Source organism: Talpa europaea (genome assembly GCF_964194135.1).
Source record: "Talpa europaea genome assembly, chromosome: 1".
In the NCBI taxonomy this organism is placed as follows: Eukaryota; Metazoa; Chordata; class Mammalia; order Eulipotyphla; family Talpidae; genus Talpa; species Talpa europaea.
Window position 1 is genome coordinate 84,488,557 of NC_140073.1, and position 15,483 is coordinate 84,504,039.

Genomic DNA, 15,483 nt, shown 5'->3' on the forward strand with positions numbered 1-15,483 from the left:
TGCTCCTAATATATAGCATTATAAAGCCTTATACTAACTCACTAAAAATAACAAAATCTTCAATGTTTTTGCTTCCATTAAAGTATTACCACTGATAATAAGATCAAATCTACTATTATAAAATATTTTTTCTTTCAATTTGAAAACATCTTTGTCTGGAAGATAGATATATTTTTATTAGTATATTGATAAGTTAGAGCTTAAATTAATTCTAAATTTATCTCATAAGAGAACTTACCAATTAAAATAACACAAAAATGACAGAGCACAAAACTGAAATCTTAACAGTGCTTACCACGCCACAGGTGTTATTTGTATCTTACTATTACACTGACTAAAGAGGCCTCTTAAAAGGATTCTGGGTCAACTACCTGTCCTTGAAAATCTCGTCATATCTTGTGGACAAAGGTCTTATATCTTACTCCTAGATAATAGAATCTCTTTTTCCTCCCCGCATAATCTTATTAAGAGTCAATTCTGCTTAAAATCTGAGCATTGGCCTTTTGAATACCCTTCCATCCTATGGATGCATCTATATCAAAAAGTAACATGGAAAAATTATAACTATCATTTACAACCTTAAAAACACCTAATTTATGGTCTCTTCTTTTTTTCCCCCATACAACACAATGTATTCCTTGCATGGATACAGTTTAATATGTGACACTATTAATTAGAATTAAATTGAAGCAGTTATCTGTTTCAACTTTGTAATTTTTTTTTCCTTTTGTGGGACCCTCTCCCGCAGCCGGAGACCAAACCGGCACTGCAGAGGCTGTGGGCAGTCTTGCAGCCCAGCGCTCAACTGCTGTGCCATGAGGGGAGGCCCTCAACTTTGTGATGTTTAATATAATTCTCAAAGTATATGAGATTATAGGATACTGATGATGAAAAGGGAAGCAAGAGAAATTTACATACATATTGATGCTCAGGTACTAATTATCTATTTAATTTACCTAAAGCTAGGTATATATGCCTCTCCTCCAAAATCTCCTGTATCAGATGCCACCTATCCAAGCCTAATTTGGGTTGAAAAGAATTGTCAAATTGTACACCTCCAGTCTGATTGCTTAGCTTTGGTTTAAATGGATAAAACTCACCAGATCATAACACGGTTGCAAGCTATTTATTATATTCAAATAGGACATAATATCTGCAGAGTATTTGGACTTCTGGATGAACTCTGTTTTTTTGTTTTTTGTTTTTTTTTAATTAATTTTTAAGTTCCTTTAAAGTGTTGTTTTAAACCCAAATGCCCCCCCACACACAAAAAATGACTGGATCAGGAAAACACGGCATATATACACAATGGAATATGATTCAGCATTCAAAAAAGATAAACTCATGCCATCGCAGCAACGTGGATGGAGCTAGAAGGAATTATGCTCAGTGAAATAAGTCAGAAGGAAAAAGAAAAATATCAGATGGTTTCACTTATAGTAGGAATATAGGGGAACCAACTAAGACATCAGTGTAAAAAAATAATAACAGTATAAAACACAACAAAGCAAAAAGAGACAATCATAAATCAAAGACATACTGCAGGGGGGGAGGAGGGAGAGGGATCAGAGGGAGGGAAGGAGGAGCACAGGGGACTGAGGTGATGGTGCACGGGTGCATTGGTGAAGGAAACACTATGGGGACTACACCTGAAAGGGGGGGGAGCAAATATTGTTTAAAAATGAACAATGATGGGGCCTCCCCGGAGGCGCAGTGGGTGAGTGCCATACTGTAAAGCTGTCCTCAGCCTCCGCAAGTGCGGGTTCGATTCCCGGCCAGCCAGGGAGAAACACACATGGTGTGGCAGAACTTTCCTGCCTAGCCTGCTGCTCCCCTCAGCAGTGTCTGCTGTCCATCTGCCTGTTCTGCTCCCTGCTCTGTCTCTGGTGAATTCTTTCACCCTCCCGCACCTCTGACTGTACCCCAGTTCCTGTATAAATAAATACATCTTAAAAAAAAGAACAATAATGTAAAAAATAAAAAAAATATAAAAAAATAAGTGTTTTCATCAGATTAACTCAAAAATATATTGTAAATTTAAAACATACTGTTTTTTTACTCTAAACATTTCACTCTCTCTTCCTTTTAAATGAAAGCAGAGATACACAGTAATTTAAAACTATTATATCTCTACTCAAAAAAATGCATTTTCAAATTTGTTCCTTTTTGAATGCCATAAACATGAAAAGTGCATTTTTTCCCTAAAGATGATACCATAAAATGCATCCTTTAGTAGTTAAAAAAGGGGGAACAATTACTATATAATGCTTAAGTATGGCTAAACTGAGATGATCTAATTATTCCATTTATGTTAATGAGACCATTATCTGATCACTGATATAATCAGGTTAAAAAATGGTATGATGTACTTTGCAACTGTAGTATTTATCCATTCTGTTAGATAATTAACATAAAGAAGAGCAACATATTGGAACATAGCAATTTAAGGTGACAAAAATTGCTGGAATAGTATCACATATAGTCCTTTAGAGATTTCTTGTAGTACTTTTAATGTAAATTTTGATGGGCTATTAGTTTTCATTAATGGTAGTTTGAGTACTTAGAGAAGACAACTATGTACTATACTTAGTGCTGGGCAAATTGCCTGGATATATTTCATATATTACTGTTACTTTAATGAATAGTGTTATGGCAATTAGAAGACTGATGGCTTAGAAAATTTAGGTGGATATATTTGAAGTTCCTTGAACTAAGTGTCATTGCTCAATGTACATTAAAAAGTTAGTTATTTCATTTTGAAAAGTATGACTTTAAAAAGAATCACCTAAAATATATAGCACAATTATAGTACATTTAAAATAAACTGGTTTGTATATATTGAATTACATATAGAAATGTAATACAAATATGACAAACCACTGGATATTTTGCTAAAAAATGAACTTAGATACAATTGCTAATTAAATAGAATAGTGTTTGAATCTTTTTAAATGATGTTATTTGTTCATGTTTTTAGGACTTACCTTTTCTTAAGAACATGTTCACATAACTCAGTCAGGTATAAATACACAATAATAATTATGTAAGTATCTAATATAATTTCACTGATGATCACTCACATGTGTAGGAGAATTAACATTTTTTTTTCTATACTCGAGATAGACAGTGATAACGTCTATTTTTCTGATCTGTATCAAGACTCATAATTAAACAAACTATTCTCAAAAATTATATTATAAGCCTCATGAATACGTTCTACTATGTAATATTTTGTTAATACATGATCTGGTGTCTAGAGATAATTCTTTCAAGTGTCAAATGTTGTTTTAAAGAACAAGTCATATTTCTTACATCTATGTAATTTTAATCAGCCATAATACAATTCCACAAACTGGCAAATCATTCAACTTATAATTTCAGAGCCTTTGAAATCAAAGCAACAAACTAGGAGTTCTTCAAAATTAACTTTGTTCTAAATAACTAGAATTGTTTTCTTCATATGACTGATTTTATGGTTTATTATTTCTATAAACATTAGCCATAAAAGCTTAAAATGATCACATTTACTAGAAATTTCTCTTTTTTATTAAAGTATATAATCAGTAATGGTAACATCGTAGATAATAAATTTGAAATAAATCTAAGCATATGGGGCAGAACTAATTTCATCATCATTAAGAATTTCATATATATGAAAACTAAAAGCATTTCTTTAAGAGAGCTATTGTAGATTACTACTTTTAGCTCATATGACACACATAGATTAACTATATATTCCACTTTAGTAGATTACTTCAATGGCAGCAGTAAATCTATGTAAAACATCAGGTATTTTTCAAATATAGTAAAGTTTCCATGGAGGCAGAAAGAAAGCTAGATGCCACAGCCTTAAAATAATAGTTAAGGCTCTCCTGTAACCAAAATATAATTGAGAATATGGTGAAAGAGTTAATTTGTATTTAATTTTATCTCTTCCTGAAGTTCTTCTCCCCAATGCATCAATACTCATTCCTTTACTTTTTTCATCAACTATTATTTCCTAGTAAAAATTGTCTTGACCTTTCTACTTCAAACTGTGATTTATTTTTTCTTGATTCTTTCTTCCTAGACCAATTACACATGATTTTTTGATGTTGTTGTTTTGTTTTATGTCTTGGTTGAATTTCCTTATTAGGAAATTCACCTTTCACCACCTAACAAATTTTATCTCACTTGTTTATTTGTTGATATACTTTTCCCCCTATTGAGAATATGAACACCTTAATTATAGGGAATTTTTACCCATTTTATGTCTTGCTGTGTTACTGAACTTAAATAATCCCTCGAAAAATTGTTGAAATGAGTAAATAGATCACTGTGACATGTAAGCATACTATATGTATTATATGATATGGTATTTAAACATAGAAATAAGTGAGGAAAATATGGATGATTTCATTAAATTATATTTAAAAGGAAGAAAACAAACATAAAGAAGTGGATCTTGCCTTCCTTCTCTGATACCCTATTTTCCCCTACAAGAAAATTTTATATTGTCAGCTCTTATAAACACAAGGTGTTCACCTTCATTTACTTTTTAAAAGCAATTTCTCTTTCAACTAAAATTTGTGATGATAAATCACAAATATTAGGCTTCACAGTATCAGGCTTCATATGGACCAGGGTCAGAAGGAAACTTTTTGGTGTATTGCATGTTTCTCAACCTCAGCACTATTGATATTTATGTCCAAATAGTTTCATTTTATGTGGGACCGTCAAAACCTTATAAGATATTCACCAGTATCCAGTGTTTTAAAAACCAGAATTTGAGCAAATCCTCTCTTTAGCTAGCAGTTGTGACAATCTAAATTGTCTACAGAAGTTGCCAAAAGCTCCCATGAGACAAAATCACCTTGGATTGAGAATCACTGACATAGTGAAAAAAGCTGTAACTTTGGAGTTAGAATCCTGTTATAGACTATCAATCCGTATCATTGGGGGAAAAAATGCTGTTAAGCCCAGCTGTGAGAAACTACCTTTAATATCCTAAAACTTCACAAACGCCAAAATTTTTATTTTGTTTTTGAATTATTTTGCTTCTTTATGTCTATGGACTATTTTGTTGTTGTTGCTCTTTTACTAAGCTGATTTTTTTTCCCTTTGAGAACAAATATAACCAAATATAACCATTTTCTTCTTGCATTTTTCTATATGCATGCATATATTAGACAGAAATCACTGACTATATTTAATAAAATTATCTTATTTTCTCCCCTTTTCAAGTAAAATCTTTATATTGAAAGAAATTTCTATTAATGTTTTTAAATACATATTAATTTGTTCAATAATTATGGCTATTAGCAAGCTACGTAAACATCTGCCAGCTTTAATGGAAAATACATTTTGATAGATGTGGCAGATGTTTTTGAATGTAAATGGTCATTTTTTGTTTATTCATATATTTTATTGCTTTTGATATATACACTCAGTGTAAAGTACCTTGTTGTGTGTCTTAATGATAATGTATGAATCTATGAATTAAGTATAGGCCCAGATTATGGAAAGTGTGACATGTCCAAGTATTAGAAGAAAAGGTAAAAATTATTCCACTGTATTAAAATACAAAGGAGTTCAGTGGGATAAAATTTGTAAATCACACTGAGGTAAAGTGGAAGTAGGCCTGGAAGGGTGGTATTTCACCCACTGGGGCACTGATAAATATGGACGTCAGAGAAGAAACAAGGAATAGTGAGGCAAAAAGAAATAAATAGGGCATAATCTGATACAGGGAACAGTTTCCTTGGATGCATTGCACCTGGATGATGGATAGATATAGAGAAGGATCAAATGAAAAGTAGAATTTGTGACAGGGAAGAATCTTACTGGTAGTAGAAGCAGCACTTAAGTGAGTTAAGATCCCTGAGCTTGAGTCTCAGAAGACAAGGCTTTCACAAATCTTGTTGACTCCTTTATCTATAACATCAAACTAGTAATGCTGTGACAAATAATTTTCAGTGAATGAAAAAGAGAAAAAAATGAATATTTAGGAGTAATTTGTGATTGCTTATTTCAAGTTAATTTGGAGTCTGCCTAGGGAGTGACCATGGTTAAGGTGTTACTGCAATCACCCAGACAAAAAGATGTAAATGCCTAACTAAATTCTGAAAGGAAAACAAACTAAAGAAACAAAACACAACAAGTAATGGCACAAAACTATTAAATTTTTGAAAAACGAAATTGAAAGTACATACCACAGAGGAAGGGAATGTGAATTAAAATAAAGAATTAAGGGCCTCCCTGGTGGCGCAAGGGGTAAAGACACAACCTATGACGCTGTATGCTGCCACTGCAGCACAAGTTCGATCCCCCAGCCAGCCAGGGAGCAACCCACATGGCGAAGCAGACCTCTCCTGTCTCTCCTGCTGCTCCTCTCAGCAGTGTATTTCAGTTAATCTGCCTATTCTGTTCCCCACTCTGTCTCTGGTGAATCCTCTCACCACCCACACCTCTGGCCTGTACTCCAGCTCTTGTATGCATAAATAATCTTAAAAAAGAATTAATAAAAAAGAAAGAATTAAGGGGAAAAGGGAGGCAAGAAGTAATCCCTTAAAAGCAAGGACTCATTTGAAACTGGGTTTCAGCTCTTTGTGTTCAGAAACAGAAATATTTGGTAAGTTTTGATTACAAACAAGGCAAAAACCAAAAATCTGTACTTGACAACATGCAAAGTATAGCTGCAACATACACTACAAAGAAAATGACTCTAGGTGGAAGACTGAAGTCAAGAAGAACTTCCAAGTTATTACACTTGAAGCCTTGTCATGGTAAGACAGCACACAGGATATTTTTAGGCTAATTTTAGTGTGAGTCTGTAAATGTTCAGTCTAAGGATTTTAAGAAGACTAAAAGCACCAGATTGTCTGAAACTTGCTATCATTTATAATGTCCTAAAGATGCCCATGAAAACTGGCCATAATAATTTATCTTAGGAAATAAGAAAAAATTTTGATGATTCCTGCATGTCAATTTACTGGTGTGTTTATTGTATACGTATTTTAAAATTTCTATTACTATTCATAAAATATCTGAGAAAATTCATAAGTATGAAAATTGATGTGCCAGATAGAAATGCTTTATTTTTAATAAATGCTAGCAGTCATCACACCAAATAATATTTTGTTGAAAAGAATAGAGATACCAATGATAAAAGCATATTATTGAGAAATTAGCTGAGAATTGAAATGTAAGTGTAGGTAATGACTAATTTTTTGCCATTAGCTTAGAGTTTCTTTCTCATCAGCAGAGATATTAAACAATTATAAATGCTTTGTTGTAGAAACTCTAGTGGGAACATTTGAAACATATAATCCTCAACAATGGTAACACTGTATCCATTCTGGAAGAATTTTATCTGGCAGCCTTGGTTTTCCCATGACAAACTATGCATAGGTTTTCACTATTATGGTGACTTCAAATGTGTGAAATGAGTCAATGAAATGTATATGTACATATATATATATATATTTTAATGGTTACATTTGTTAAAGTCTTACAAAGCCTCCATAAAGGGCAAGTGATTCATTTATTTTTTAAACCTGATTTAAAACAAATGTGTACATAAACATAGCAGAAGCCAACTTTCCACTTTACACAGCTGAGTTGTTTCTAATAGGAGAATGAAGATGCACGTGGAAATTCCTTTTCATCTCCTTGATTGAGCCTAAGAGTAGGCAAAATTCAATATCCTTCTAATATTTTTAATTAAACCTCTTCTAGAAAATTGCTACTTGAAACAAGTCAAAAGTGAATTTAACTTAATACTAATAACACAGAAAAGTTCAGCTGTAAGGAAATTGACTAACCGTGGACAGGGTATAACTCAAGGAAAGATTTTTTCCTTTACCTGTGACTCAAAGTTTGTTTGTTTTTTCCCATTTTACAGAGAAGTTAACCAATTTTAAGTGACTCTATGATTAGATAGGTATTGGAGATAGCTACTTAGGTATCTGTAAGAAGTACAAACCTATTGTACACAAGAGATTTAAGCAATTTTATATTGTGAACATCCAACTTATTCTCAACTAGAAGTTAAAATTGAAAAATTTTGCTTAATTTCTAAACTAGATTAATATGAAATCTGATTAGCATAATTTCACAAGTGAACTTTATTTTTATTCACAAATTTCATTCTCTCTTGTATTGTTTCAATTTAAAATAAAGTTTGTTTAAAGCTATTTCCTGCACACTTGATCTACCCATTAGTGTTAAAACCATAGAGACTAAAAAGACATTGCAAGCTCATCTGTTTAATATTTTTGCAGCAAGAAAATTGAAGCCTGGAGTTTAGTACTTGTTCCAGATCTACAGAGGTAATTGAATAGTAGGGGACCTAAAGTCTATTTTTTAATTGATAATGATGATAATTTAATAATCTATATGGTTACATTTAATTTGAAATATTTATCATTTAACAATTTATAATTTAACAATATAGACTACTAACCCAATTTATATCATTCATATATGAAGACAGGAGGAGAGATATGAGGGAGGGATGGATACTTAGATAGATAGATAGATAGATAGATGATAGAGACAGAGATGTTGATAATTAGATATCCCTTAACATTCAAGAATGTCATTTTAATTTTTGAATTCTTATATATAAATATATAGTAAACAAATCCAGAGGTCACAGAGCACCATAAAAAATATAGATTCACAATTGAATCTCAATGAAAGTAACTACATATGATGAAGTAACAGAGAACAATGAATAAATAGCTCATAGCTATGAGGGAGGGATGGAGATTTAAATTCAAGTTCATACCCTGTATACTGTTCCAGAATTCAACCCTTATCCTAGTAAAATTGACTAATTATTGCCTGACATATTTTAATAGATGGTGTTAAGGTCACCTGTGATTAAATAAAAGACTATTATATCTACAAATGCCAAGGATTTTCTTTATAGTCAGATATTTCTTCATATTTGCTTGAATGATTTCTATACCCTCACTTCTATTTTAAATCTGTGGTCCACTTGCACCAGATCTTCCCTGCACTGCCCTAAAAAAATGAAATACATTACTATTTCCTCAAGTCTATCCTCATTTTCTCCAAATACAAATAAACCTATTTCTGTTAGTACATTTGTATTTTCTCTCATCTCCCTAAATTGATTTTTTCTAACTTTGTGTTCAATATGAATACAATATATGCAGTCTGCTCTAAAACTGCGTATGCTGACAGTGAAAAGGAATAGTTTGTTAACTATAATCCATAAATAACCCACAAACCCTAATTTTAGTCAATAGTCTCAACCTCCTCAGAAAGGCACTTGAAATTGAATGGCAACTTGATTAATTTGAGCTTACCTCACTGTCTCCTGCAGACATTAATGATCAAGAAAATGGCAAAAATTATGAGAATGGTGAATAGAAACAAACAAAAAAGCTCTGTATCTGAAAAGTAGGTAATCAATAGCTAAATATAGCACAGCTGACTATACACTATTTTGTAACACAGACTACTAGGAAATCATGTAAGAAAATGTTTCAGGTATTATTTCATGGTCCAAAAGTATACTCATAATACAAATTCACCTAAGAAGAATTGCCAACTTCTGAGGAAAATATATCTAAGAAAAAATTACAGTTTCTCCTGTATAAAAAGTGTCAGCTTTAATAGGTGATTTTTATGTTCTACTAAGTCCCTTTCCTGGTACAGCTGGGCTTAACTACATCTTGCTCACTCAATTCAGTATCACCAGCATAGATGATCAGTGATACCAACTAACCAATGTCCTCTGGGATGAATTAAGCACACAGATGGTTGGTGTAGTGGTTATTTTGCTTGGTAGGTTGCATGTATGTTTCAGCCTTCATAGTTAGTCTATACAGTATGTTAATTTGCATAGCAATATTTTTAATGTGGTTACTTGTTAACATTTAAAAAACGATGGCCTTAAAAATCTGTATTTTCTTGTTCCTGTTAAGAAGTAAAAGATCTGGAATAACTGGTTAAAGTGCCTGATTGTAAAAAGAGGTTTAGCTGAGAGTTGTTGTACATCAAGTAGTGTATCAGCTCTCTCTGTGTTTATCAGTCCTGCCATTTCCAAGTGAGTCAAGATTCAGTTGTTACTCATCATCATGTTGCAGCCATTGGGGCTTATTACATCCTACACATTTTGACACTTAGACACCATATTACCAGACTCTTTTAAACAAATATTTGAATTTGTAATTAGTTCATAAATGAGTTAGCGCCCTGTAGATGAATTAGCTATCTGTTGTTGTGTGAGAAATTAACTCCCAAAATTCAGTAACTTAAAACAATAAACATTTATTGTTTAACATAATTTTTATGGGCCAGCATCTTCAGGATGGTTCTAATTTGGAGTTTCTCTTGAGGTTGCTATAAATCATGGACTTGGGCAGCAGCCCTACGTCTGGAGTTTCTGCTTTCAAAAGGGCTTACAAGGCTGTTGGCTAGAATACTTAGTAACCTGTGTCAACTCTCCACTGAACATTTATGTGATTTTATCACGTCAGCTGGCTTTGCCCAGAGTGAGTGGTGCAAGACTTAGAGAACAAGGAGAAAGACTCATGTCTTTTATAAACTGTTTCCAGGGTCACACAGTATCACATCTGCCTTAGTCTATTCCTGAGGAGTCACTAAGTCCAGCTGTGCTCAAGGGGAGGAGAGTTCCATTTCTACTTCTAGAAAAAGGTATCAAAGTGTTGGGAAAACTTAGATATGGCAAACACGGTCTTGTCATACTTAGGTTCAACTGACTCATCTAATAATTGCTCTATTTTAATTGAGGTATCACCAAATACTGTCTCATTTATCAAATTTTAGTATCGTAAAGTTCTTTTCACTTTGTTTTTTGTATAATATACCAAGCAAACCTGGGAACCCCATGTGGTTACACTTCAAAATCTTTAAAGTTTAAAATTTGTGAAATGCTCACAGAGATTTTTTTGACTATGTTTCAAAAAGGAAGTACTCTGACATTTTAGTGAGTTATCCTTCCTTGCCTAGGTAGCCTTTCTGAGTAGCCGACAAACACTAGTAAATGGTCATAGCACAATTATTTCTTTGTTTTCTGAATGTGTAATTTCCACATAACTGGAGAATTTTTTTTCTTACTTGTTTACAACTATAATTATCAGTAATCCCCTGGATAGGGACAAGGTTCTCCTCTAGTACTTTTTCAGTGATATATACATATATATGAAATAATATTCAGCCTCAGCAGGTAGCAGATCATCATCCTATATTCCATTTCCAAAGAGAAAGAGTTCAAATATTCTGAAAGAAGGGAGAATTTTAGCAGAGTGAGGTCAGAGACAGACTAGAAAACTATGTGAAATGGATGGAGGTTACTCTCCTATTTGTGGTGATAACCTATAAATTTAAGTCCTTAAACAGCTAGGTATATTTTGATATATCTAGTTAATGTATTGACAATAGAATCATTACTGTATTTATTATATTTATCTTTATATTTCAGGGTTGGTCAAACTATGGTGTCAAGGCAAATACACTGAAATTGCCCAGGTACATGTTAGAATGCTTTATTTTTTTTATTTATTTATTTTTAATTTTTTTTTTTATAGAGGCATGTTTTTTACTTATTTATTTATTTATTTGTTTGTTTGTTTTGCTTATACATGCACTGGGTACAGTCAGAAGCGCGGGAGGGTGAGAGAATTCACCAGAGGCAGAGCGGGGAGCAGAGCAGGCAGAAGGACCGAAGTACACTGCTGAGGGGAGCAGCGGGCGGCAGGAGAGGTCTGCGCGCCATGTGGGACCCTCCTCCGGTGGCCGGGGAACAGCCGGGGATCGAACCGGCGCCACAGAGGCTGCGGGCAGCTTCGCAACCCAGCGCTCAACCGCTGCGCCACCGGGGAGGCCCACATGTTAGAATGTTTTAATGATCAAATTAAGCAACACCCAAATCGATCTTTGAGTTCTACATAAAACTGTACTTTTTTAAAGGTGCATTTCTATACATTTCAACATAATTCTCACAACTTTGTGATTTAGGCCAATATATCTAAATCTGTATGTTTTAGAGATTAAATACTAAAAGATAATTTTAGCACTAAATGAATGGCTAAACAATCACCTTTTCTTTCTCTACTTTAGATAATTATGGTTCAGACTAGTGTCAATGTTATGTTTATGGCTTCAAAACCAAATACAACATCTACACAGAAAACACTAAATACATATTGACTTGAATTAAAAAATTAAATAATTTGGGGCCTCCCCAGTGGCGCAGTGGTTGAGCCCTGCCTTGCGAAGCTGCCCACAGCCTCTGGAGCGCCGGTTCAATCCCCAGCTGTTCCCTGGCCACTGTTGGAGGGTCCCACATGGCGCGCAGACCTCTCCTGCCGCCCGCTGCTCCCCTCAGCAGTGTACTTCGGTCCTTCTGCCTGCTCTGCTCCCCGCTCTGGCTCTAGTGAATTCTATCACCCTCCCGCGCTTCTGACTGTACCCAGTGTTTGTATAAATAAATAAATAAATCTTTAAAAAAATAAATAAAAAACCAAAATACCTCATATTAAACCTGGGAAGTGCTGGAAGTGCTGAATTAAAGAATATCCAAATAAAAGAACTAATATGACCTATGTGAATAAAATTTTTAATGTATCTTCGAATAGAATTTTATAAATAGTAAATATTTGTCTAGTATTATCCTAAACATATCTTGATACTCAGAATTGTAACTGCAAAATCAGTTTTCTGATTTCTTATAAACATATGTAACTACTGAGATTCTATGTGGAATTTTTAATCTTCATACTGTTGACCTAACATGATCTTCATTTTAGAGCCCATCACTCACCAAGTAAAGGCATGAGCATCCTCACCTCAAAATAGCATTTTTATGTTATCTACTCTTGTATCATTTTAAAAACTCAAACTACCTCTTAAATTTAAAATCCATTTAAAAATTAGCTTCTAACATCAATATACCACGGACTGATTATTTTTTCTATGGAAAGCCATTACTGTCTCTTATCTTCCTAATTGTCTTTCTTCCTAAAGAATGAACAGAATAAATATAAATGAGCTTCAATTCAGTAAAATTTCTGTTCATACCTAAATATGGGAAATAATTATTGGTGGTGGAATAATTTCAATCATTGGTCAATTGGCCAAGTGGTCTTGTCTCTTGAATTATCTGTGTCAATTTATCCTTGAAAGTAGAGCTAAGTCAGATTGTACTTTATTGTCACAAATTCACAAAGCCCTTACAGTTTAGAATACTGCAGTAGAACACAGAAAATAATCATAAAATAATACAGGTCACAGTAAGCTAGAATCAATAACAGTAAAGTTAGTATTGTTAGCATCACTATGTCCTTGATCTGGAAAATCTTACAAGTATGTTTGCTAAAATGGGAAAAAAAAAAACAAAAAACAAAGGAAAAACTCATAGAGATGTGCAATTTGAATGTGCTTTTGCTGTTAATGGAGCAGTAACTTTTCTAAGCTTTTAACAGGTCATAATTAATCAACCTCCAATCAATATGAAGTATACTAGCTATAGAACCATTGCACTTACCCATGATGGTTAGGGCTGTAGCTTTTGTTAATTCTTCTTTCATTGACTCTATTACTTCTAAATTACCGCCATCCAGGTTGCATCTGTTTATGGTTCCATTTCCTGAACTGATCCAATAAAGCTTGTTTTCCACATAATCTATCGATAGACCTGTAATTAAATTATACAACTTAAACATAAAGATAGTTACTTAAAATGTAATATTTACCTTGCATGGTTTTGAAGGGAAGAAATCAGCTGCAAGCTCAGATTTTTGTCTTAAAATATGTATGGCTAATTCAGAAATATATATCTATTGTTTTAACTGTGAAACAATAAACTTTTATAGGCACTTAACAGTTATCTCTATTGATTATCTCTACAATCTATGACACTGAGTGGAATGACTGCCATTTTATCAATAGGGAAAATGATAACCAGAATAGTTAAAAAAATATGCTTGAGTGCATAGCTAATAAGTGGATATTACAGAAACGTTAAGAAATTTTTGTTTTTAAAATCATTTAGGATATTAAATTCATACATGAAATTTATAATTCCTCCTCTGCTTTCAGTAAAATGTACCTTAGGTAGTTATAGCTTAGAAAAGAGTTGGTAGAATCAAGTCTCTTTTTAACTAAATCCAAAGGGAGAAGAATTTCAACATTTAGTAATTTCATTGAAGCACAGAACTGAGTTGGGTTCACTTAGAAACTGGTATGGGGAGAGGAACAAATGAACCACTATGTGAATCAACATAGGGTTTTGAGACCCTCTATGTGGTACTCACATATTTCACAGTTCTTAGGCATTTTGATGTCAAGGGTATTTAATACATGTCTATTTGATGTACTGGCATATTCAGCGGTTTCAGGGTCTGCATTGTAATCATGTAATATTTTTGTGGAAAAGCACATGTAGACACATGCACAGACAAACAATACAATAAATTGGCGACCTCTCTTAGAGAATAAAGTGAACAAATCATAACAACAAAAAAATCCTTCCTTAAAAAAAATAAATAAGATGTAAAAGAGGAAAGAAAGAAGGAAATGAATAAGTGGAGAGAATCACCTAATCACCTCAGTTCAAATACACACAGAGGGTTAGACATAACCAAAACAGGGCCTCCTTGTAATGCAAGGGGTTAAGACCCAGCACTATGAAGCTACCCATAGCCACTACAGCATGAGTTCAATCCCAGGCCAGGGAGGTGACCCACGTGGTGCAGACCTCTCCTGACTCGCCCGCTGCTCCCCTCAACAGTGTATTTCAGTCATTCTGCCTGTTCTGCTCCCCACTCTGTCACTGGTGAATCCTCTCATCCCCCACACCTTTGGCCTGTACCCAAGTTCTTGTATGCATAAAATAAATAAATCTTAAAAAAAGAAACATAACCAAACATTCTCAACTACAGATGGTCCCAAGCCAGAGAACAGAATTATTGTATTAGAATAGTTTCGATCAAGTAGTAATAACCCAACAAGTCTGAACAATATACTAGCTCCTTACTGACTTGCTGATATGTGTTGCTAATCTGGAAAGTTCACAGAAAAATCATAAAACTTTAAATCTTTAAATTAGATGGCACAGAGATGAAATTATCTACTATGGGAAAATATCAATTAAAGCTATATGATATACTACTATATTCTATGGTATAATATTTTCAGGGTTCAATCAATTTTTTATTAAACAAAGTTTGGTTATTCTGCAGGTACTTCCTAAGCCAACTTCACATATCTTTTCTAGCATAAATTAATGCTGATTATGACCACTTAATTTTCTCAAGTGTATAATTTTATATTCTGCTTAACTTATTATCTAAAGCACAAAATTATATGTTTAATCAGCAAGGAAGTATATCTTTATTTCTGTTGCTGAATTAACAAATACATTTATGAAGAACTCCTTTTTAGAAAAGTTAACAGTCCTTGTAAGAATTTAAAACTTCTATCTCAGCCAAGACCAACAATAACAGA

The 15,483-nt window shown here is 33.3% G+C and overlaps 1 protein-coding gene across 1 annotated transcript in view; it reads right to left on the reverse strand.

Annotated features, from left to right (window-relative positions):
- Positions 1-15,483, reverse strand: part of LRP1B (LDL receptor related protein 1B) — a gene marked incomplete at its 3' end in the record, with an annotated part of 1,731,654 nt that overhangs the window by 500,635 nt on the left and 1,215,536 nt on the right. The window contains exon 32 of the mRNA XM_084254814.1: positions 13,523-13,672. Within this exon, the coding sequence (XP_084110940.1) occupies positions 13,523-13,672 (150 nt within the window). The remainder of the gene's footprint in view (positions 1-13,522; positions 13,673-15,483) is intronic.